This window comes from Ranitomeya variabilis, chromosome 1, assembly GCF_051348905.1.
Source record: "Ranitomeya variabilis isolate aRanVar5 chromosome 1, aRanVar5.hap1, whole genome shotgun sequence".
Lineage (NCBI taxonomy): Eukaryota > Metazoa > Chordata > Amphibia > Anura > Dendrobatidae > Ranitomeya > Ranitomeya variabilis.
The window spans coordinates 455,087,001-455,112,327 of record NC_135232.1 but is presented as its reverse complement, the minus strand read 5'-3'; the positions used below and the strand labels follow the sequence as shown (position 1 = coordinate 455,112,327).

The following is a 25,327-nucleotide window of genomic DNA, read 5'->3' as shown; positions in this document are numbered from 1 at the left end:
AGTATCTTATGGGGCCATAATGTTTGTGCAGCACTATATGGGGCAAATATCTTTATGGAGTATCTTATGGGGCCATAACATTTGTGCAGCACTATATGGGGCAAATGTGTCTACGGAGCATCTTATGGGGCCATAATCAACATTTGTGCAGCATTATATTGGGCAAATGTGTCTACGGAGCATCTTATGGGGCCATTATTAACCTTTATGCTGGATTATATGGGGCATATTTTAATATGGAGCATCCTATGGGGCCATCATAAACTTTATGGAGCATCAAATGGGGCTCCTGATTCAATATGGATATTCAAAAACACTTAACCTACTGATGTCTCAATTAATTTTACTTTTATTGGTATCTATTTTTACTTTTGACATTTACCGGTAGCTGCTGCATTTCCCCCCCTAGGCTTATACTCGAGTCATTAAGTGTTCCCATTTTTTTGTGGCAAAATTAGGGGGTCGGCTTTTACTCGGGTCGGCTTATACTCGAGTATATACGGTAATTAAAATAATATGTGTTAAAAATAAACAATGTCTTGCCTTATAACATAAGAAAAAATTCTTACCCCTAAATAGTTTGATCAAATTGCCCTTTCTTTTTACAAAAAGTGTTTTATGTCTTACATTGGTGGTGTAAAACCGGTATTGTTTATGCTTGCAAGCTATTAGAAAAGCTGAACTTTGCGATCCTGAAAAACACGGTTGCGTTTTGGATGCAGGTTTTTTTTTTTTTACAGCCAAGAGATCAGTCTTTGGCTACAAAAAAAAAAAATCATAGCAAATACGTAACATGTGAACATGGGCTAGACAGTTTTGTTATCTGAGGACCTACAGTTGTGCTCAAAAGTTTACATACCCCGACAGAATTTTTGCTTTCTTGGCCTTTTTCAGAGAATATGAATGATAACACCAACATTTTTTCTCCACTCATAGTTAGTGCTTGGATGAAGCCATTTATTGTCAAACTACTGTGTTTTCTGTTTTTAAATCGTAATGACAACCCAAAACATCCAAATGACCCTGATCAAAAGTTCACATATCCTGGTGATTTTAAAATTTGAATAACATCAGCTGAAATACACAACTCTCTGAAAACTAGCTGTGTGGTTGTTTCAAGATGCACAATAAGGAGGCACTTGAAGAAAAATGGGCTGCATGGTCGAGTCACCAGAAGAAAGCCATTGCTGCAGAAATGCCACAAAGTATCTCACCTACAATACGCAAAACAGCACAGAGACAAGCCTCAAAACTTCTGGAACAAGGTAATTTGGAGTGATGAGACCAAAATTGAACTTTTTGGCCACATCCATAAACGTTACATTTGGAAAGAGGTCAACAAGGCCAATGATGAAAGGAACACCATTCCTACTGTAAAGCACGGAGGTGGATCGCTGATGTTTTGGTGATGTGTGAGCTGCAAACACACAGGAAACTTGGTCAAAGTTGAAGGAAAGATGAATGCAGCATTTTATCTGCAAATACTGTAGGCAAATTTGTACTCATCAGCCCGGAAGCTGGGCTTGGGACGTACTTGGACGTTCCAACATGACAACGATCCAAAACACAAGGCCGAGTCGACCTGTCATAGTCTACAGTAGAACAAAGTGAAGGTTCTGGAGTGGCCATCTCAGTCTCCTGACCTCAATATCATTGAGCCACTCTGAGGAGATCTCAAGCGTGCGGTTCATGCTAGACAGCCCAGGAATTTACAGGAACTGGAGGCTTTTTGCCTAGAAGAGTGGGCAGCTTTACCATCTGAGAAAATAAAGAACCTTATCCACAGCTACCACAAAAGACTTCAAACTGTCATTATTGTTAGAGGGGGCAATACACGGTATTAAGAAATGGGGTATGTGAACTTTTGATCATGGTCATTTGGATGTTTTGGGTTGTTATTATGATTTAAAAAGAGAAAACAGTAGTTTGACAATAAATGGCTTCATCCAACTTCTAAACATGAGTGGAGAAAAAGTTTTGGTGTCATCATTCATATTCTCTGAAAAAAGGCCAAGAAAGTAAAACTTCTGCCGAGGTATGTAAACTTTTGAGCACAACTGTAAACTCTGTAGAACAATTTGGATTGTAACAATAAACTTTACCATGTATGGACAACTTACTACCATTGCTTTGCAGAACAGAATGACCTGATACACTGTAAAATTAATTGAGTACTTTTTTTTTCCCAGCTCCGCATTCGGGATCTTGAAGGTTCACTGCAAGTGGAAAAGGCCAGCCAGACACAAACCTCATCAGATTTAGACCTCATCAGGAGTCAGTTTCGAGACGTTGAAAATGCCTATAATAGAGAAAAGGCGACTTCAGTAGAATTGGCAGGAAAACTGCTCGAGTAAGTGTAATAATATTAATGATTAAAGAGGTTGTCTACTACTTTCACATTGATGACCTATCCTAAGGATAGGCTACCAATGTCTGAATGGCCTGGATCTGACAACTCCGTCGATCAGCTGTTATTGGTGGCCGCAGCCGCCGGTCTGAAGTAATTACTTGCGGATCTGGCCATCCACTTGTAGTTGTCGCCGAAGGTACTTCACATCCGCCTCCTATTCAAATCAATAGGAGGCTAATGTGAGACTGCCAGCACCGCAAGTAAGCACTTCCGGCAGCGGCCGCCGTTGACTCAGATAACAGTTGAGTCGCACGGTTGCCGGGTGTCGGACCCCGGACGATCAGACATTGATGACCTATCCTAAGGATAGGCCATCAATGTACAAGTAGTGGAAAACCTCTTTAAAGGGGTTGTCTGGAAAAATAAGGTGTCTGAGTATGTTCTGCTATATAGATTATAGATCACCAGCAATTAGCAATATTCTGCTGGGAAACTAGGAACAAGGCGTTTAATATACATTTCCTTAGGATATTTCATCACTGTATGTCTGATAGAAGCCCATCTGTGAGATCTCCACTATTATTACATGAATGCAGCTTTTGTTGACATTACGCTATTGTTGTCTAGTCTTGTAGGCCTGTGAAGGAAAAAAAATAAGGCGAGCACACTACAGTGCTCCTAGCCATTGGTGGTCTCAGTGGTGGCTTCTTCACCAATGCCGACAATGATAAGAGTTGGAAAGCCCCTTTGATAGATATAGCAACTACGTGGAATATTTGCTATCTTGACAAGAAGACAACTTGATGGTCTATAATTATGGGGGAATTTATTTAATGGGGTTAGCACAACTTTTTAAATGGTTAAAATTGCAAAGTGCTTGTAAAAAAATTCTCTCAGGTCTCAAAAATGGAAGGGTTTTTAATGTTATAGTTTACTGCTCAATGCCTAGGTTACCAGCCATTTCAGCAACCTATCAAAGGTGACCGGTTTCCTAGGCTAGGAGTGCAGCTCTGAAGCTGACCGACTCGTTGGATCCGACAAGCTTTAGTGCCATTGTACTTCTCCGATGTTGCAAGGGCAAATTTGCGTCTGCTTGCAGCATATGAGAGCGCACCGTTCAGACCAGAGGCATGACCATACCACTGATCTGAACTGTTAGTCTAGGGGAGCGCACTGCTCACCAGGCAGCAGAAAGTGGAGAAGAACAGGAGCAGTGCGCTCTTTAAAGCAGAAGATTAGAACAATGCATGTAATGTCAGTTTTCATTACAATTTCGGGCATTTGTATCATTATCATAGCTCGAATATCGTGTGTAGTATTCTTTAGACTTTTAGACATTTCTGAAGTTGTACTCCATCTCATTACTTATATTTATTTTTTCATCTTAATTCCAGTTTGGAGAAGCAGTATTCCTATGTGGTGAAGGAGTTTAAAGCGGAAATTGAGAAGCAAAACAGAATGATAATAGATCAGGCTATGAAACTGAAGACCTCCGAAGAAAGCTTGGCCGCAATGGAACTGAACATTGAAAAGGTACAGACTCATGAGATTTTTATATTTGCAGTTTTAACCCCTGCCCGACATGGCCAATTTTATTTTTTTTGTTAAAATTTTGTCCTCCCTCTCCTCCAGGAGCCATATCTTTTTTATCCACATAGAACTATGAGGGCTTGTTTCTTGCAGGATGAGTTTTACTTTTGAATGGGGGATGATATTGAACCTTTATGTTTGTTTTTTTTTTTTATACTACATTCATTACTCCCCTTAAGTGACTTGAACCACCGTATTGCTGCATACATTAAAAGTAACGGTCTCCTTTACCCCCTTCATGACCGGAGGTATTTCGGTTTTTAGTTTTGGTCTTTTGCTCCCCTTCTTTTCAGAGCCATCATTTTTTTTTTTTTTTTTTTTCCCGTCAATATGGCCATGTGAGGGCTTGTTTTTTGCGGGACGAGTTGTACTTTTGAACGACACCATTAACATATTGTGTACTGGAAAATGGAAACAAATTCCAAGTGCAGTGAAATTGCAAAAAAGTGCAATCCCACAGTTGTTTTTTTTTTGTTTTTTTTACCATGTTCACTAAATGCTAAAACTGACCTGCCATTATGATTCTCCAGGTCATAGACACTAAACATGTCTAGGTTCTTTTTTATTTAGGTGGTAAAAAAAATTCCAAAATTTGGTAAAAAAAAATGATCCGAGACCTGTAGCGTCTCCATTTTTTATGATCTGAGATTGAGTGAAGGCTTACTTCATTACCTCAATTGTGTCCATAGAGTAGTTTCCCACCACATATTGCTATTGCTCAGTGTTGAGAAAAATTGCTTAACAAATTGTCGGGTTAATTTTTTACCACTTGTGAAAATGAAAAAAAAAAAAGAAACTAAAGCAACAGTTTAGTGGAAAAAATGTAGTATTTCTTGATTGTGTCCAAATGTTACACAATTCTCTGAAAAAACACCTGCGCAAAATGCTTACTGCACCAAAATTTCTTAAAGGGAACCTGTCACCCCCAAAATCACGGGTGAGGTAAGCCCACCAGCATCAGGGGCTTATCTACAGCATTCTGGAATGCTGTAGATAAGCCCCTGATGTATCATGAAAGATGAGTAAAAGAGGTTAGAATATACTCACCCAGGGGCGGTCCTGCTGCGGTCCGATCCGATGGTTCGGTCCGGCGCCTCCTATCTTCATCAGATGACGTCCTCTTCTTGTCTTCATGCTGCGGCTCCGGTGCAGGCATACTTTGTCTGCCCTGTTGAGGGAAAGGCGAGAGAGGCCCGGCACCTGCGCACTGCAGTACTTTACTCTGCTCTCAACAGGGCAGACAAAGTACGCCTGCGCCGGAGCATGAAGACAAGAAGAGGACGTCATCTGATGAAGATAGGAGGCGCCGGAGCGGACCTGAGACACCCATCCGACCGGACCGCTGCGGGACCGCCCCTGGGTGAGTATAATCTAACTTTTTTTTTTTACCTTTCAGGTAACATCGGGGGCTTATCTACAGCATTACAGAATGCTGTAGATAAGCCCCTAATGGCGGTGGCCGCATTTTATATACAAAATATGAGGTGACAGATTCCCTTTAAGGGATGCTGTTTGTAAAATGAGGTCTTGTTTGGGGTTTTTCAGACATATAGACCTATTGTATAATTGAAAATATTATTGATCTGTTCTAATGACAGAGGTGCAGGAGACTATATGTGCGTATACTGCCCATGTGCAGAAAGGTGTCAATCAGTGAGGGCATGGTTGGACTACCTGCCAGCAGGTTTGCCAGTCCTCTAGTAATAATCTCCTGCTGATAAAACAGTGATTTTTATCAAATCTACACCAAGCAGTCCATTAAGTGACACATCGCTGATAACATCTATGTAATCTGAGGACAGCATAAGGTTGGTGTTGAAACACAGATTTCAATGATCTGTCACATGTCAATCTGCATACTGTTGTTTACTAACGTTGAAGGTTTTATCACCTTGTGATTATCATTGCTGGGTCTAGCTGGCGAGCAATCATTCGTCTGACTCCACCCCCTTCTGTGATAATCAACTCACTGTCTATAGACTATGTACATACGGAGTCGGTTGTGGGTGGGGTTAACTTTCTCAGCCCTGCTGCATTACTAAATCTAAAAACTCTGTGTCAGAACCGCTGCACCCAGTAAACTAAGTAATACATCGTTGGAATCAGGGTCTCTTTTCCTACATTATGCTGCTCTCAGATGAGGTCACAACAAATTTCTGATAGATTCCCTTTAACACCGTAAGGGTCCGTGTCCACTGACCGGATTGACGGCATTTTGGACGGAGCGGAAAACTCACTCCTCCCAAAGCGCCGCCCTCTTCTGTACGCGCGGTGATTCCGGATGTGTTCATTGCACACATCCGGAATCACTGCACCCCATATGTAGGACCCTGTTATTTACCTTGCGGCGATGGAGCGTCAGCGCAAGGTAAACAGACATGCTACGTTCTAAAACGACGCGCCGCATGCGCAGGGCTGCCGAATGCGGGTTCGCACGCATAGTGGAGACGGGATTTCATAAAATCCCCTCCACTATGCTGTAACATCTGGACGCTGCGGATTGAACACTGCGGTTGTACACAGCTTTCAATCCACAGCTATTCCGGATGTAATACAGCACATGGACACATACCCTAAAAGAGCACTGAATAGAATCTAAAAATGAATGAAAAGCACAGAATGGGGGCACTACAAGAACTTTGTAATGACGTTATCTAGGCACAAACCCTACTAGAAAATTTTATATTTTATGTACACTACTGTTCAAAAGTTTAGGGTCACCCAGACAATTTTGTGTTTTCCATGAAAACTCATACTTTCATTAATCAAGAGTTGCCAAATTAATTGAAAATCTAGTCCAGACGTTGACAAGGTTCGAAAAAAAGATTTTAATTTGAAATAATAATTTTCTCCTTCAAACTTTGCTTTCGTCAAAGAATGCTCCCTTTGCAGCAATTACAGCATTGCAGACCTTTGGCATTCTAGCAGTTAATTTGCTGAGGTAATCTGGAGAAATTTCCCCGCCTTGCTTCCAGAAGCCCCTCCCACAAGTTGGTTTGGCTTGATGGGCACTTTTTGCTTACCGTACGGTCAAGCTGCTCCCACAACAGCTCAATGGGGTTGAGATCTGGTGACTGCGCTGGCCACTCCATTACAGATAGAATACCAGCTGCCTGCTTCTTCCCTAAGTAGTTCTTGCATAATTTGGAGGTGTGCTTTTGGTAATTGTCCTGTTGTAGGATAAAATTGGCTCCAATCAAGCACTGTCCACAAGGTATGGCATGGCATTGCAAAATGGAGTGATAGCCTTCTTTATTCAAAATCCGTTTTACCTTGTACAAATCTCCCACTTTACCAGCACCAAAGCAACCCCAGACCATCATATTACCTCCACCATGCTTGACAGATGGCATCAGGCACTCTTCCAGCATCTTTTGAGTTGTTCTGCATCTCACAAATGTTCTTCTGTGTGATCCAAACACCTCAAACTTGGATTCATCTGTCCATAACACTTTCTTCCAATCTTCCTCTATCCAATGTCTGTGTTCTTTTGCCCATATTAATCTTTTCCTTTTATTAGCCAGTCTCAGATATGGCTTTTTCTTTGCCACTCTGCCCTGAAGGCCAGCATCCCGGAGTCGCCTCTTCACTGTAGACGTTGACACTGGCGTTTTGCGTGTACTATTTAATGAAGCTGCCAGTTGGGGACCTGTGAGGTGTCGATTTCTCAAACTACAGACACTAATGTACTTGTCTTGTTGGTCAGTTGTGCAGCAGGGCCTCCCACTTCTCTTTCTACTTTGGTCAGAGCTTGTAGGAAATCTTCAGATTCTTGGAAAATTCTTGCATGGAATAGCCTTCATTTCTAAGAACAAGAATAGACTGTCGAGTTTCACATGAAAGTTCTTTTTTTCTGGCCATTTTGAGAGTTTAATGGAACCAACAAATGTAATGCTCCAGATTAGGAATGTCAGATTTATAGGTTCTCTAAACAGCCAAACTGTTTTCAGCTGTGCTAACATACTTGCACAAGGGTTTTCAAGGGTATTCTAACCATCCATTAGCCTTCTTACACAGTTATCAAACACAAAGTACCATAAGAACACTGGAGTGATGGTTGTTGGAAATGGGCCTCTATACACCTATGAAGATATTGCATTACAAACCAGATGTTTGCAGCTAGAATAGTCATTTACCACATTAACAATGTATAGAGTGTATTTCTGAATCATTTAATGTGAGCTTCATTGGAAAAAACTGTGTTTTTCTTTAAAAAATAAGGACATTTCTAAGTGTGCCTAAACTTTTGAACTGTAGTGTAAGTAAATTAAAGAATTGTGTGGCAACCACTTCAGTATCAATAGATTTTTAGCCAGTTTCTGATAATTTCATGCAGTGATGGTGGTACATGGCTTTTATGTTTAATTATGAAATGTAATGACTTTCTTAATGTTAATCAGAGCAAAAAAAACCAGCTGTCCTTGGAGGAGGCTTACGGATGTAACATGAGCGAACTGCAGATACTGGTGGAAACCTTTAAAACGCCAAACCATCGTCTATCAGGTTAGTTGAAGGTCCAATATGACAGATGCATCTGTCAATGTTATAAAATGACTCCATTGTGGGAATTATACAGATGTCTCCTTCAGTCACCTTCCCTGCACATTCTCGTTTGATGACATGATTGAAGTAGTCCTCACAGCAGTCCACTATGCTGACTGCCCGGGAAAGGCTAAGGGGAAGAGGACCTGCTGTTGTCAGTCCATACGTTGATTTACTAGTTGTATAATTTGGGAGACCCATCAGGAAAGGGCACACAGGTTAGACATTGAATCCAACAGAGAGAAAAGTCTTCTCAATGTACCTGCAAAGGGAGCAGATGTTTTCATGGGACTAAGCCAAGTTCTACATCTCATGTAAGGTTGGAGATTCATAAAGGTCATGTAGGACACTAAAGACTTAACAAGAGAATTTTTGTATCAGCAGCCGCTATTTTCTATTTTATAGTCAATTAATATTTCATGATATTCATTAAAGTCACAATTATCTTAAAACACAAACTATAACAGATTTGTCATTTTTATTAAAGGGGATGTTTGGTGAAAAGTTATTTTTATGCACAGGATAGATGATAACTTTTTGTTCGGTGGTGGCCCGACCGCTCAAACCTGCACCGATTGGGAACTTTTTTTCTCCACTAGAATAGAGCAGCAATGCACATGTGTGACCTGTGCTCTACTCATCACTTATGGGAAAACCTAACAAAATTGAGTCAGAGCATATGTTGGTATAAGTGCAATGCATAGGTGGGCATTCACACTGTGGCCATTTAACCAGCAGAACCTAAGTTAAAAACCAAATAAGCAAATACTGTGTAGTAAGTAAATGAATAGTAGTAGTACAGGAGTCCCACGGCAGAGTTTTTCCTTTATTTCCGAGGTCAGAAGATCGCAGCGTTTGGCTAAATACAAACCTACACTGGTTGGATCTACTTTGCCTTCCAGTTAGCTGTGCAGCTTTCCCTTCTTCTAGTGCTGCAAGAGATGAGCTGTTCGGTTTTGTCCTCTAGAGCAGAGGTCCCCAACCTTTTTTGCACCAGGGACCGGCTTTAAGCAAGACCACAGTTTTCCATGGCCCGGTGGGGGTGGGGCAGGGGCGGGGCTTTGGTCATATGGCCCCTCCCCCTCCAACTCGCAGCTAGCAGGAGGGGAAGGAGCGCTGGACACACATGACCTGCTTGTCCCTGCTCCTGCCTGAGCAGCGCTGTATGGGGAGGATGCTGGCGGGACCTCGGTGTACAGCGCTGCTAAGTAGCAGCATTGTACATTGAGCGTCAGTGTATACAGCGCTGCTGCTTAGCAGCGCTACACACTGAACACCGGTACCGGGAGCCGCGTCACTGAAGCCAGTCTGCTGCCCCAGCACGCCCCACATAACATGTTCTGCCGGGGGCGTGTCAGTGAGGAGAGCCTGCCGCCCCACCCCGTCAGGAACACTGTGTTCACAGTGTGGAGGGCTGCGTCACTAAGACCCGCCCGACGCCCCACCCCGTCCTGCATAATGTTCTCTGCCGGGAGCTGCGAGCTGTCACGGCTACGGCAGAAAACGCGGCGCTAGCTGTCAGCGGCGCCGCGGACCGGCTGAAAAACCCCAACGGCCCGGTCCTGGTCCGCGGACCGGCGGTTGGGGACCTCTGCTCTAGAGCTCTCCTCCTAAGTTATCTCAGCTGTTCTACTTTTTCCACTCCCCTCTGGTATCAGTAATCACCTCTTAGCCTCTTAGCATGGGTATTTGCCAGTGATAGCTTGATATTTCTTGGAATTGGTTTGGAGCTGTGAGCCATGGAAAGAGATGTCATTTAAGAGTAGTCTCCGGAGATTGCATTTTGGAACTTAAAAAATAAAAAACTTGTGTCCTGACTGTTCAGACACCTTCCTGTTGAATGCTGTATAAATACAATGAACTGCCCAAAAAGGGGAGCCACTCTCCTTTTTGGACAAGTACAAAAATCTAAACCAAAACATAAATTTGAGCCAGATCGTATATTGGCAGAAGTGCAATGCATAGGTGTGCATACACACTGTGGTAATTTTAAATGCCAGTTTGCTGCGCAAATTGGGTGGCGTGCACCTATACAAGTCTATAGGTGTGTGTAAAACATCGGACTGCACTAAGACGTCAATGGCAGTCCGATTCCCGCAGACTGAGACAATGGACAAGATGGATAAATTAAGTTCTCCCTCTTCTCAGCACCTGTGCTACGATTCTCTCATCCTAGACACTCGGATCACACTAAGCTGATACTCTGTTCAAGCTCTGCTCAGAGTTCAATCTAAGAGTCATTACCATAATCAATCCAATTCTCTCGCATGAGAGAATCAACGTTCTTGTGATCCCAGCTTTACAGTCTTATGATCGGCTCTATCCCATATTTATTGTCAATCTTTCAAAGAAAACAAAATATTTTGTAATTTTTTTTATTCTTCAACCTTTAGGTTTATACAGCCTTTGTGTATTACTGTACATAGTTAGCCACAGAATGAGGTAAAGGCTTCTCTGGTAATAGAAAAAGAAAAATAGAAATATAGAAATACCTGAATGCAAATCGTACTTGTTTTTCAAGCAAGGTTGTCATTTTAGTACCGCTGTATATTTCTTTGACAGAAACCTGTCCAATATTACGAAGACAGGTGGGGGTAGGACAGATGCTTGTGCCAGCTGCTGTCATCTGAAGATAATCTATGCCACAATACTGTCAGGCAATTTTTAGCTCACAGCAGTCTCTTAGCTTTCAGAATGACACAGTGCACAGTAGTGTTAGCAGCCTCTTCTTACTAAACATGCCTGGTACCTCAAGTATTAGATCAGAAAGACCGGGTGTGAGCGGCCTCTTCTTACCTCAGTATCCCTGATATCTCCAGTATTCGATCAGAAGGATATGGTGAACAGATGTGTGAGTGGCCTTTTGTTACCTTAGGATTCATGATATCACCAGTATTAGATCGAAAAGACAGGGTGGACAGTGGTGTGAGCAGCTTCCTCTTATCTCAACACTTTTGGTATCTCCAAGATCATATCGGAATGATAGGGTGGACAGCAGTGTGAGCAGCCTCTTCTTACCTCAGAAGCACAAATATCTCCATTATTAGATGAGAATGTCAGTGTGAGCAGCCTCTTCTTGCCTCAGCAACCTGATATCCCCAGTATTAGATTTGAATGACTGGTTGTGAGCAGCCTCTTACCTCACCTCACGACTCCTGGTATCTCCAGAATTAGATCAGAATGTCAGTGTGGACAGCAGTGTGAGCAGCCTCTTCTTACATTGGTACCCCTAATTTCTCGAGTATTCGATAAAAATATCCACTTGGAGGATATTTTTCTGCACATGAATGGAGAGGAACAAAGCTTCCTAGTACATATGCACACTTGCTTCTGACCTGTTAACATTTTAGGGCAGGCTTCTGTCCGTGTAACAAGACGGCAGCTATTTTGATGTGTTATAACCATTAGCTCTATAGACAAAACAGTTGTGATTTGCTAATTCAAGGTAATTATGAATTTATTTATTATGACATTTTCTTTATTTTTTTTTTTATTCTCAGGGAACATTAAAGGAGTGGTCCTAAATGCAAAATAATTTTCATCCTAATTGGCTATTAATTGCCATAATCTAATCTAGTTTCTAAGATTCTTTGATTAGAAATTCCCTATCCTTCCCTAACTACGCTGTAACTATACACATATGTGTTTTTTGCGTATTGATGTTTATGGTAGTGTTTAGGAGCAATTGCATTCATCATCTAGGTGTAGAAGACTGCAAAGTTAAATTTGGTCAATTTATTCATTACTCAATTCACTTGCATTGAGTGAGGCTGGATACAGTCTAGTTGGCACATGACCGCATAGTTGCGATCACATCCCCTATTCTCCCGACACAAGAGAATCCTCACAGTGCAGTGCGCATAATGTTAGGATTCGCAAGTCTGCAGTCACATAGAGTGCTTGCAGACTTGTAGTTTTAGGGCTCAGACCCATTTGCGAGAAAAAAAAAACGGTCCGTAATCTGGACCGAAAAAAAAAATGGACGAGTGCCATGCGAGTGTCATGCTTTTTCTCACATAGCATCCGTATGACATGTGTATGCAATGCATTTTTTTCCGCTGCAACTATTTTTCTACAATCATTTACAGGACCATTTACAGTATTCTATGCCACAGAATGGTAATATATCTGTAAAAACAGATGGCATATGGATGGTCCGTATGCCGTGCACCTTTTTTTTTTTCCTCATCTAATGACTTACATTGGCGAGTCTCATCCGAAATACGCAGCAAATCACAGCATGCTGCGATTTTTTTCTTAGTCCGATTTCAGCTGAGAAAAAATCGCAGATGAGATGTCACCCATTGAATAACATTGGTCCGAGTGCAATCCGATTTTTTTAAAAGAAAGAAAAAATGCAGCAACACTTCACAAAATCCAGTGACGAAAAAACCTTAGTCCTTTATTTCAAACGAATTGCATGGACAAGGTAATGCAAGCAGGTACAGGGCAGATGGTACAGGCAGAGAAACAGGACGACGGCCGTTTCGCGTTATACACGCTTCCACGGGTCCCAATTTTTATTTTTTTTTTATCGGATTGCACTCGTCCGTTTTTCTCCCAAATGAGTATGATCCCTTAGACTGGAAACCCCTATAAGTATAAAGCAAAGGAGCTTATCTCTCCCTGAGCCTATGTGCCTTCAGGTGTAGAGTGGTTGTGCACTAAGCTATAATAGGTTGGTTTCCATAATTTCTTGACAGTAAGGAAGGTTGCTTCTACAGCCAGTTGTCTCCCAGCCACATGATGTGCCCTTCCTAAAGATATTGGGCCTCATTTTTAAAAATTACTTAAATGAAAAGCTGTCCGTGTTACTCGTATTAAGGCTGTGTGCACACGTTCCTGATTTTTCGCTATAAAACCGCAAAAAAAAGGCATGCCTTAAGCATCCTATTATTAGAATGCAATCCGCAATTTTTGTGCACATGCTGCGTTTTTTTCCTGAGCGGAAACGCATTCCGGAAAAAAATGCAGCATGTTCATTAATTTTGCGGAATCGCGGGGATACCGCACACATAGGTATGCATTGATCCGCTTACTTCCCGCATGGAGCTATGCCCACCATGCGGGAAGTAAGCGGATCATGTGCGGTTGGTACCCAGGGTGGAGGAGAGGAGACTCTCCTCCACGGACTGGGCACCATATCCCTGTTAAAAAAAAAAGAATTAAAATAAAAAATAATGATATACTTACCTTCCGATGGCCCCCGGAGTCCTCTCAGCGGTGCACACAGCGGCTTCCGTTCCCATGGATGCTTTGCGCGAAGGACCTGGGATGACGACACGTGACCGTGACATCACAAAGGTCCTTCGCGCCAAGCATCCATGGGAACTGAAGCCGCCGCGTGCACCGCTGAGGAGATCGGGGGCCGTCGGAAGGTGAGAATAACCATTTTTAATTTTTTTTTTATTATTTTTAACATTATATCTTTTTACTATTAATGCTGCATAGGCAGCATCAATAATAAAAAGTTGGTCACACTTGTCAAACACTATGTTTGGCAAGTGTGACCAACCTGTCAATCAGTTTTCCAAGCGATGCTACAGATCGGTTGGAAAACGCTAGCATTCTGCAAGTTAATTACGCTTGCAAAACGCTAGTGTTTAGCGGGAAAACACATGCCAATTCCGCATGCGTATTTCCCGCGGCAGGGAGTTCCGTAATTGCCGCGGAAATTTCCGCGGCAATTCCGGACGTGTGCACATAGCCCAAAGCAGCAATAAAACATTTTTGTTTTTTTTATTTCTCTGCTGGAGTGGTGTCCAGGACCGGACTGGCCATCTGGCAATTCTGGCAAATGCCAGAAGGGCCTATCTGGTTGTGGGCTGCCTTGTCTGCTACGCTGTTAAGGCCCCTTTCACACATCAGTTTTTTGCCATCAGTCACAATCCTTTGGCTCGACAGATCCGTCGCAGATTGTGAAATACTGATGCAACGGATTCGTTATTTCGACGGATCCGACTAGCGGATCTGGCTAACTGGATCCTAAAAAAATCTGAGCATGCTCAGTTAAAAATCCGGCGACTATAGCCTTCCATTTGAGCAAACGACGGACGGCGACAGATCCGTCGCTGTCCGTTTCGATGGACACAAAAGACGTTACTTTGTCCGTTGTCTCCGGCCGCCGGACTAACAATTTTCGACGGATCCGGCGAAAGACTAATGAAACGTGAGGCCATCTGTCGCAATCCGTCGCTAATACAAGTCTATGAGAAAAAAACGGATCCGGGGCCATCAGTCGCCGGATTCGTTTTTTTTTAAATTCGACGGATTGCGACTGATGGCAAAAAACTGATGTGTGAAAGGGGCCTAACAGAATCGGTGTTCTCAAGAATTGAAATGTTCTCACTAATTTAAGAAATGAAAATTGAACACTAATTGGTTGTTTTGGGAAACAGGACAGTTTTACAGTTAAATTGCTATGATAAATGAGGCTTAATATTTCACGTGATTTACTAACGTGAAAAGAGAAGGGAAATTTACGGCATATCGACAGGATATGCCATACATACTAAGATGCATCTTGCACTAATTCGACATGCATGTACCTACAGAAGGGGGCCATTGCATGGAGAGGCAGTATTGCTAGTGTATCTCTCTATTCATTTCTATGGAAGCCCCAAATATTACCAAGAAGGCTGCAATTTTCTTAGCTCCTATAGAAATGAGAATCGGGCTATACAGATGCAGGGAACATTAAATATATTGTAGCGCTGCAGAATGTGGTTGTGCTTTATTAATTTCATCATTTACAAGTGCTTCTAAAAGGTGCCGATTAGTGATGAGCGAATATACTCGGTACTCGAGATTTCCCAAGCACGCTCGGGTGTCCTCCGAGTATTTGTAAGTACTCGGAGATTTAGTTTTCAGTGCCGTAGCTGAATGGTTTACATCTGTTAGCCAGCGTAAGTACATGTGGGGATTCCCGAGCAACCAGGCAACCCTCACATGTACTTATGCTGGCTAACAGATGTAAATCATTCAGCTGTGGCACTGAAAACTAAATCTCCGAGTACTTACAAATACTCGGAGAACACCCGAGCGTGCTCGGGAAATCTCGAGTACCGAGTATATTCGCTCATCACTAGTGCCGATATTTTATACAGAATAACTCTCTCTCACTATATATATATATATATATATACACACACACATACTGCTCAAAAAAATAAGGGGGACACTTAAACAACAGAATTTAACTCTAATTAAATCAAACTTATATATATATAATACAGTACATACTCAGTATGTATATATATACAGTATATACTCTGCTCAAAAAAAGGGAATACTTAAACAGAATATAACTCCAAATAAATCAAACTTCTGTGAAATCAAACTGTCCACTTAGGAAACAACACTGATTGACAATCAATTTCTCATGCTGTTGTGCAAATGGAATAGACAACAGATGGAAATTATTGGCAATTATCAAGACACACTCAATAAAGGAGTGGTTCTGCAGGTGGGGACCACAGACCACATCTCTTACCAGTGCTCTCTGGCTGATGTTTTGGTCAATTTTTAATGTTGGTTTTGCTTTCACACTCGTGGTAGCATGAGATGAACTCTACAGCCCACACAAGTGGCTCAGGTAATGCAGCTCATCCAGGATGGCACATCAATGCGAGCTGTGGCAAGAAGGTTTGCTGTGTCTATCAGCGTAGTGTCCAGAGGCTGGAGGCACTACCAGGAGACAGGCCAGTACACTAGGAGATGTGGAGGGAGCCGTAGGAGGGCAACAACCCAGCAGTGGGACCGCTGCCTTAGCCTTTGTGCAAGGAGGAACAGGAGGAGCACTGCCAGAGCCCTGCAAAATGACCTCCAGCAGGCCACAAATGTGCATGTGTCTGCACAAACGATTAGAAATCAACACCATGAGAATGGTCTGAGTGCGCGACGTCCACAGGTGGGGGTTGTGCTCACAGCCCATCACCGTGCAGGACGCTTGGCATTTGCCACAGAACACCAGGATTTGCAAATTCACCACTGGCGCCCTGTGCTCTTCACAGATGAAAGCAGGTTCACACTGAGCACTTGTGACACAAGTGATAGAGTCTGGAGACGCCGTGGAGAGCGATCTGCTGCTTGAAACATCCTTCAGCATGACCGGTTTGGCAGTCTGTCCGTAATGGTGTGGGGTGGCATTTCTTTGGAGGGCCGCACAGCCCTCCATGTGCTCGCCAGAGGTAGCCTGACTGCCATTAGGTACCGAGATGAGATCCTCAGACCCCTTGTGAGACAATATGCTGATGCGGTTGGCCCTGGGTTACTCCTAATGCTGGACAATGCCAGACCTCATGCGGCTGGAGTGTGTCAGCAGTTCCTGCAAGATGATGGCATTGAAGCAATGGACTGGCCCGCCAGTTCCCCAGACCTGAATCCGATTGAACACATCTGGGACATCATGTCTCCCACCATCCACCAATGTCACGTTGCACCACAGACTGTCCAGGAGTTGGCGGATGCTTTAGTCCAGGTCTGGGAGGAGATCCCTCAGGAGACCATCCGCCGCCTCATCAGGGGCATGCCCAGGCATTGTAGGGAGGTCATACAGGCACGTGGAGGCCACACACATTACTGAGCATCAGTACCAGGCATGTAGAGTCCATCCATTCACCTTTTCTGCGTCGCACAAAGACACGGTGTTTGTAACCAAAGATCTCAAATTTGGACTCATCAGACCAAAGCACAGATTTCCACTGGTCTAATGTCCATTCTTTGTGTTCTTTAGCCCAAACGAGTCTCTTCTTCTTCTAGCAGCTATTTTACCATGAAGACCTGCTGCACAAAGTCTCCAGCTGTTGTAGAGATGTGTCTGCTGCTAGAACTCTGTGTGACATTGACTTGGTCTCTAATCTGAGCTGCTGTTAACCTGCAATTTCTGAGGCTGGTGACTCAGATAAACTTATCCTCAGAAGCAGAGGTGACTCTTGGGGCGGTCCTCATGTGAGCCAGTTTCTTTGTAGCACTTGATGGTTTTTGCCACTGCACTGTATAAGGGCTATTTGACTAAGAAGGAGAGTGATGGGGTGCTACGCCCGATGACCTGGCCTCCACAGTCAGCAGACCTGAACCCAATCAAGATGGTTTGGGGTGAGCTGGACCGCAGAGTGAAGGCAAAAGGGCCAACAAGTGCTAAGTATCTCTGGGAACTCCTTCAAGATTGTTGGAAGACCATTCCCGGTGAGTACCTCTTGAAGCTCATCAACAGAATGCCAAGAGTGTGCAAAGAAGTCATCAAAGCAAAATGTGGCTACTTTGAAGAACCTAGAATATAAGACATATTTTCAGTTGTTTCTCACTGTCTTGTTAAGTAAATAATTCCACATGTGTCAATTCATAGTTTTGATGCCTTCAGTGTGAATGTACAGTTTTCATAGTCATGAAAATACAGAAATATCTTTAAATGAGAAGGTGTGTCCAAACTTTTGGTCTGTACTGTGTGTATATATATATATATATATATATATATATATATATATATATATATATAGATATATAGATATATATATAGATAGATATATAGATATATATATAGATATATATTATAATCTCTACATATATACTTATACTAGTTAAAATGATTAAGATGGCTCATATAACAGGAGAAGTCACGTATCTTGATTTTTTTTCTACAAGTGTTTAACAACCTTTTGTGACTTTGTCCGTGTCTTATCATTTACTTGTATTCCCCAGGGACGTTCAGTGATAAAGATATCGCTGCTGGACCTGCTGTTATTGCGGCTCTGAGACATACCTTGACAGATTACCAGAACACGCTGGAAAGCACGTCTAATGAGGTAACGCTGCCACTTTTTGGCTCCAAACAACTCGCCTCTGGCCTGCTGTAGCTTTTTCTTCCTCCAGTTTATATCAAAGGTCTGGGGTCTGGGAATTGAGACTTGACAGCTTTCCAGCACAAGCGAATGAAATCACTGCTGTCATCGATTTTCCTTCCGACATGGCCTAAAGTGCTGAATTAAATGAGTTCACTTACAGGTTTAGTCACATTATGAACCCAGGCATTTCTGCTTATTTAGTCTCATCTTCATTCAAAACCTAGCATCCTTTCTTGCATGAAGAAGTGGCTCATATATTTGAAAGAGGAAAGAATTGAGTCGTGCTTACTTACCCTGGGCAGAATTTGTAACTTGTGCAACACGTTTGACGAAAACGTGAGATAAAACAGATCTTTTATTTTTTTATTGAGTTTTAAATGAATCTGTCATACATCACCGAATAGCAAAGTTAGTCCACAAGCCATAGCAATAAAGGAAATAAAGAAATGCTCCTGTTCCAAAGTTTGCACTCCCTTAGATTGTATTGCCTCCTTTTGCTGCAAAAAAAGTCACATCCTTGATGAAAAAAAGAAAATGTCAGGTCCTGGAAACCCTTTGCTTGTCTAGCGCAAAATTAAATGTTTGTGTTCTCATGTAGGTGTCAATGATGTTGGGGTCAGAACATTGAAGATCAGTTTTCTCTACTTCAATCATAAACCTCATGTTTTGGATCATTGTCACGTTGGAAGTGCAAATGTTCACTGCAGTATATAGCACAAGCTATGAAACAATTCCGGGCTACAAGTCTCATAATGGGACAAAAAAATGTGTAATTAGGGAAAAAAAAGTTAACGAAATCTAAGGGTATGTGCACACTGTCAGTAAACACTGCGGATCAAAATAAATAATAAGATTAAATGTTTGTCATCCCCTTTTTTTCTAGTTAAAAAATTAAAAAAAAAAAAAGTAAAATTATATAACTCGATCTACAAATGTAAAGAAAAATAAATCAAGTTGCAAGATTTCTTATTATGCTTTGCTTATATAGCACCATCATATTCCGCAGCTCTTTGCACACATTATCATCGCTGTCCCCGATGGGGCTCACAATATACAGGTATAAGAACTTGCCAGCAGGTGATTGCTAACTAACGGTTTGTTCTGCCCAGTGACTATCTCTTCCGGCTCATGAGGTGACTCTCCTCCGTTCTTCAATCTCAAGTCAACAGAGCAGCTCTGACAGGGCTTCACTTCCGACAGCATGATGATTGACAGCCGTCTCCGGCTTCAGGAATCCAACTGTCAATCAGCATGACATCGGAAGAGATGCCTTGTTGACAGGAGAGCTGAAGAGAAGGCACTGCTTTATTAACATAGCAATCCGCAAATAACTGCTGGAAAGTTATTAGCACCATACGAAAAAAATAAGCCAAATTTCTAATAACCCCTTTAATATAATGCCTTTCAAATATACACAGAAATCTCCATTGGAAAATACAAATATCTTGAAATAAAGTGTAACCTAGGCTTTATTTGCGTCTCTGTTGTGGTTTCCGTTCACGGTGCAGTGTTGGATGCAGCGGACAGCTTATCCCATTGATTAGTATTCGGTGCTGTAATTACTAGGGAAGAATTGTGTATTAAATAGTTCTATTTGCGCCATTAAATCTGACCTGTTTTTCAACTAATTTCTGAGCTTGAGATAGAAAAATATTTAGAACTAGCTGTACTACCCGGCTTCGCCCGGGTTAATGACTGCTGTTAGCAAAATAGAATGTGTTAACAAAAATTTATTCTGCACACAAAAACCACAAAACAAATAGATAGAAATGTAATTATTAAAAGGCAAAAACTAAGCAAATAGAAGCATTTCACAACATATATTAGCTTTGTTATACTGAGAATGTCTTTGTTGCCTATATTAACCAATCAGAGCTCAGGTTAATTAACTGTAGCAAAATAGAAGCTGAGCTGTGATTGGTTGCTATTGGCAGCCTGATAAATCCCCAGCCAACAGGAAGCCCTCCCCCCTGGCAGTATATATTAGCTCACACATACACATAATAGACAGGTCATGTGACTGACAGCTGCCGTATTTCCTATATGGTACATTTGTTGCTCTTGTAGTTTGCTTATTAATCAGATTTTTATTTTTGAAGGACAATACCAGACTTGTGTGTGTTTTAGGGCGAGTTTTATGTGTCAAGTTGTGTGTGTTGAGTTGCGTGTGGCGACATGCATGTAGCGACTTTTGTGAGATGAGTTTTGTGTGGCGACATGCGTGTAGCAACATTTTGTGTGTTGAGTTGCATGTGACAGGTTAGTGTAGCAAGTTGTGTGCAGCAAGATTTGTGCATGGCGAGTTTTGCGCGTGGCGAGTTTTATGTGTGGTGCATTTTGAGTATGTGCAAGTTTTGTGTGAGGCAACTTTTGCATGTGGTGCAACTTTTGTACATGTGGCAATTTTTCTGTGTGTGCAAGTTTTGCATGAGGTGAGTTTTCCATGAGGTGAGTTTTGCACGTGTGGCGAGTTTTGCGTGAGCCTAGTTTTGCATATGGCGAGTTTTGCATGTAGCGAGTTTTGAGTGGTGACTTTTGTGTTTCGACTTTTATGTGGCGAGGTTGGTGTGTGTGTGTGGTGAAATGTGTGCTGAGGGTGGTATATGTGTTCAAGCACGTGGTAGTGTGTGGCGCATTTTGTGTTTGTGTTCATATCCCCGTGTGTGGTGAGTATCCCATGTCGGGGCCCCACCTTAGCAACTGTACGGTATATACTCTTTGTCGCCATCGCTCTCATTCTTTAAGTCCTCATTGTTCACATCTGGCAGCTGTCAATTTTCCTCCAACACTTTTCCCTTCACTTTTTCCCCATTATGTAGATAGGAGCAAAATTGTTTGGTGAATTGGAACGCGCGGGGTTAAAATTTCACCTCACAACATAGCCTATGACGCTCTCGGGGTCCAGACGTGTGACTGTGCAAAATTTTGTGGCTGTAGCTGCGACGGTACAGATGCCAATCCCGGACATACACACATACATACATACACACATTCAGCTTTATATATTAGATATACCTGTATGTAATCTCCTGTATATAGTATATACCTGTGTGTCATCTCACCTATATATAGTATATATCTGTGTGTCATCTCCTGTATATAGTATATACCTGTATGTCATCTCCTCCTATACATAGCATATACCTGTGTCATCTCCTCCTGTATATACTATATACCTGTAGGTAATCTGCTCCTGTATATAGTATATACCTGTGTGTCATCTCCTCCTGTATATAGTATATACCTGTATGTCATCTCCTCCTGTATGTAGTATGTACCTGTATGTCATCTCCTCCTCTATATAGTATATACCTGTGTGTCATCTCTCCTGTATATAGTATATATCTGTGTGTCATCTCCTCCTGTATATAGTATATACCTGTGTGTCATCTCCCCTGTAAATAGTATATACCTGTGTGTCATCTCCTGTATATAGTATATAGCTGTATGCCATCTCCTCCTGTATTAGCCCTCGTTCACACGTTATTTGGTCAGTATTTTTACCTCAGTATTTGTAAGCTAAAATGGCAGCCTGATAAATCCCCAGCCAACAGTAAGCCCACCCCCTGGCAGTATATATTAGCTCACACATACACATAATAGACTGGTCATGTGACTGACAGCTGCCGGATTCCTATATGGTACATTTGTTGCTCTTGTAGTTTGTCTGCTTATTAATCAGATTTTTATTTTTGAAGGATACCAGACTTGTGTGTGTTTTAGGGCGAGTTTCGTGTGTCAAGTTGTGTGTGTTGAGTTGCGTGTGGCGACATGCATGTAGGGACTTTTGTGAGATGAGTTTTGTGTGGCGACATGCGTGTAGCAACTTTTTGTGTGTCGAGTTGCATGTGACAGGTTAGTGTAGCAAGTTGTGTGCAGCAAGTTTTGCGCATGGCGAGTTTTGCGCGTGGCGAGTTTTATGTGTGGTGCCTTTTGAGTATGTGCAAGTTTTGTGTGAGGCAACTTTTGCATGTGTTGCAACTTTTGTGCATGTGGCAATTTTTCTGCGTGTGGCAATTTTTCTGCGTGTGCAAGTTTTGCGTGTGGCGAGTTTTGCACGTGTGGCGAGTTTTGCATGTGGAGAGTTTTGCGCGTGGCGAGTTTTGAGCGGCGACTTTTGTGTTTCTACTTGTATGTGGCGAGGTTGGTGTATGTGTGGTGAAATGTGCACTGAGGGTGGTATATGTGTTCGAGCACGTGGTAGTGTGTGGCGCATTTTGTGTGTGTGTTCATATCCCCGTGGTGGTGTGATTATCCCATGTTGGGGCCCCACCTTAGCAACTGTACAGTATATACTCTTTGGTGCCATCGCTGTCATTCTTTAAGTCCCCCTTGTTCACATCTGGCAGCTGTTAATTTGCCTCCAACACTTTTCCTTTCATTTTTTCCCCATTATGTAGATAGGGGCAAAATTGTTTGGTGACTTGGAAAGCGCGGGGTTAAAATTTCACCTCACAATATAGCTTTGACGCTCTCAGGGTCCAGACGTGTGACTGTGCAAAATTTTGTGCCTGTAGCTGCGACGCCTCCAACACTTTTCCTTTCACTTTTTCCCCATTATGTAGATAGGGGCAAAATTGTTTGGTGAATTGGAAAGCGCGGGGTTAAAATTTCACCTCACAACATAGCCTATGACGCTCTCGGGGTCCAGACGTGTGACTGTGCAAAATTTTGTGGCTGTAGCTGCTACGGTTCAGATGCCAATCCCGGACATACATACATACATACATACATACATACATACACACACACACACATTCAGCTTTATATATTAGATTGAGAGTCCTCAGTGGTTGATACCTTTTAATGGCTAACTGAAAAGATGGTAACAAATTGCAAGCTTTTGAGAATACTCAGGTCCCTTCATCAAGCATAGACTAATACAAATTCTGAAGAATCACACATTTATGCACAATACAGCCCAGAAATAATGCTATAGATAAGACAAGTGACGTGAAGCAGAATTACCATTATGGGAGAGTGATAAACAGTTGTGTGCATAAATATTGGAACAGTTCATAGATAAAGCGTGTGAATGTTTTATTGTCCTCTGATTGGGGTCTAGTTCTGTGTTATGATGCCCCCACACAGTCTGAGGAGCAAATTCCTTAACTGATGTAAAAAGACATAACTCCATGTGACACATTCATTCCTGCACTGAGTGTGTCAAAAGTTGTCATCAATTTATACTCCCAAACTCTTCTGTCTCTCTGAGATTTGAAATTACCCTATAATACAAGTAATCTCATGTCCATAATGCTGTGATCCTCGAGACATTGCCACTGTGTATTGCCACAGGTAGATCCATTCTTTTTTTCTTTTATTGTGTGGTGGTGAGAGTTCATCCTTGTTCTCAGTTTTTGCCCTGTCTCCCCTACATACAGACCCCCAGTTGGACATTTAGTACAAATAATTAGGTACACCACATTAGAAGTGTCGCAGCTGAAAGTACCTGGGATCTTATAGTCCTGATGTGAATTGGGGATCTTTATCTTGTCCGTGGTCATTATAAATGGACAGGTTTTACATTTTTTCTGTTTGCGGGGAAAGGTTCCTGCAGCTGTGGGAGAGGACAGGGAGCTTTTGACAATGATGCTTCTTAGATTTGGGGGCTGCCTAAAACACAGTAGTGGGGGGGGTCTGGAAAAATGGATCGTAATCGGGCATCTTTTTGTAGTAAAGGTTGTAATTTCCGTGCAGCTCCCCTTAGCACCTCCAGATTTGGATTGTAGGTGACTACTAGAGGTACCCGGTTATTTTCTTCTTTAGCTTTGTAATGTAGCAGGTGATTCCATGATATTCTGGTGGCTCTTGTAATTTGGTTTTCAATTGTTCTTGGATGGTAGCCCTGATTCAAAAAGGTCTTTCTGAGGCGACCAAGGTGTTCATCCCTATCCATGGGGTTGGAACATATACGATTGTATCTGATGGCTTGGCTGTAGACAATGGAGTTTTTTATGTGTTTTGGATGGAAACTGTCCCATTTAAGGTATGTTGGACGGTCGATTGGCTTCTGATACAGGGATGTCTCCATTTCATTGTTCTGCAGCTTAATAATGGTGTCCAAAAAGTTAATTTCAGTGCAGGAGTAGTTGAGTGTCAAGTTGATGGTTGGATGAAATTGATTAAACTGTTCATGGAATGACTTTAGCTGTGGCTCAGACTCCGTCCAGATGATTAAAATGTCATCAATGTGGCGGTAGTAGGCCAGAGGCCTGATGGGACATGAGGACAAAAAGTCACTTTCAAGCTTGCCCATGAAAAGATTTGCATACTGTGGGGCCATTTTACTTCTCATTGCTGTGCCAGTCTCCTGTAGATATATCTTGTTGTCAAATTCAAAGAAATTGCCGCTGAGGATGAATTTTATAAGTTTCACCATAGAATCAGCATCAGTCCCTGTCTTTTTCAGGAAGAATTTGCAGACATTTAATCCATCCTGGTGTGGGATATTGGAGTACAAAGATTCCACATCCATGGTGGCCAGGATGGTTCCTTCTGGTAGAGGACCTATTGCTGATAGTTTATTCAATAGGTCAGTTGTGTCCTGAATTAAGCTGGGTGTATCCTTTACCAGGGGTTTAAGAATACCCTCTACCCATCCAGATACCTGCTCAGTAAGGGTGCCCACATTTCCAGATTTGTGGATTTTCTGCTATCAGGTCATCGGCTCTTATGGATTCGTCGGGCAGACAAGATACCAACTTGTTTAGTTCCTTGTAATAGTCCTGTGTAGGACCCGACTCCAATTTTTTGTAGTAGCGTGTGTCCATAAGTTGTCTATTTTCTTTCTTCATATAGCCTGATGTGTTCATCATGGCTATTGCACCTCCCTTGTCAGCAGGTTTAATGATGATTTCTTTGTTGGTTTTCAGACACTGTATGGCCTTTCTCTCCTGGGCACTGATGTTGGATGGTTGTCTCCTGTTTGTATCTATGATGGTGGATTTTATCAAATGTCTGAAGGAGTCTATATATTTATCCAACTGAGGGTTGCTTCCAG

General features: G+C 42.2%; 1 protein-coding gene across 2 annotated transcripts in view; it reads left to right on the top strand.

Moving 5' to 3' along the window:
* CCDC171 (coiled-coil domain containing 171) overlaps positions 1 to 25,327 on the top strand; it is a 104,575-nt gene that overhangs the window by 39,821 nt on the left and 39,427 nt on the right. For both annotated transcript variants that reach the window (XM_077250025.1, XM_077250017.1), the window contains exons 8-11: positions 2,190 to 2,350; positions 3,745 to 3,883; positions 8,341 to 8,443; positions 18,182 to 18,285. In XM_077250025.1, the coding sequence (XP_077106140.1) occupies positions 2,190 to 2,350; positions 3,745 to 3,883; positions 8,341 to 8,443; positions 18,182 to 18,285 (507 nt within the window). The remainder of the gene's footprint in view (positions 1 to 2,189; positions 2,351 to 3,744; positions 3,884 to 8,340; positions 8,444 to 18,181; positions 18,286 to 25,327) is intronic.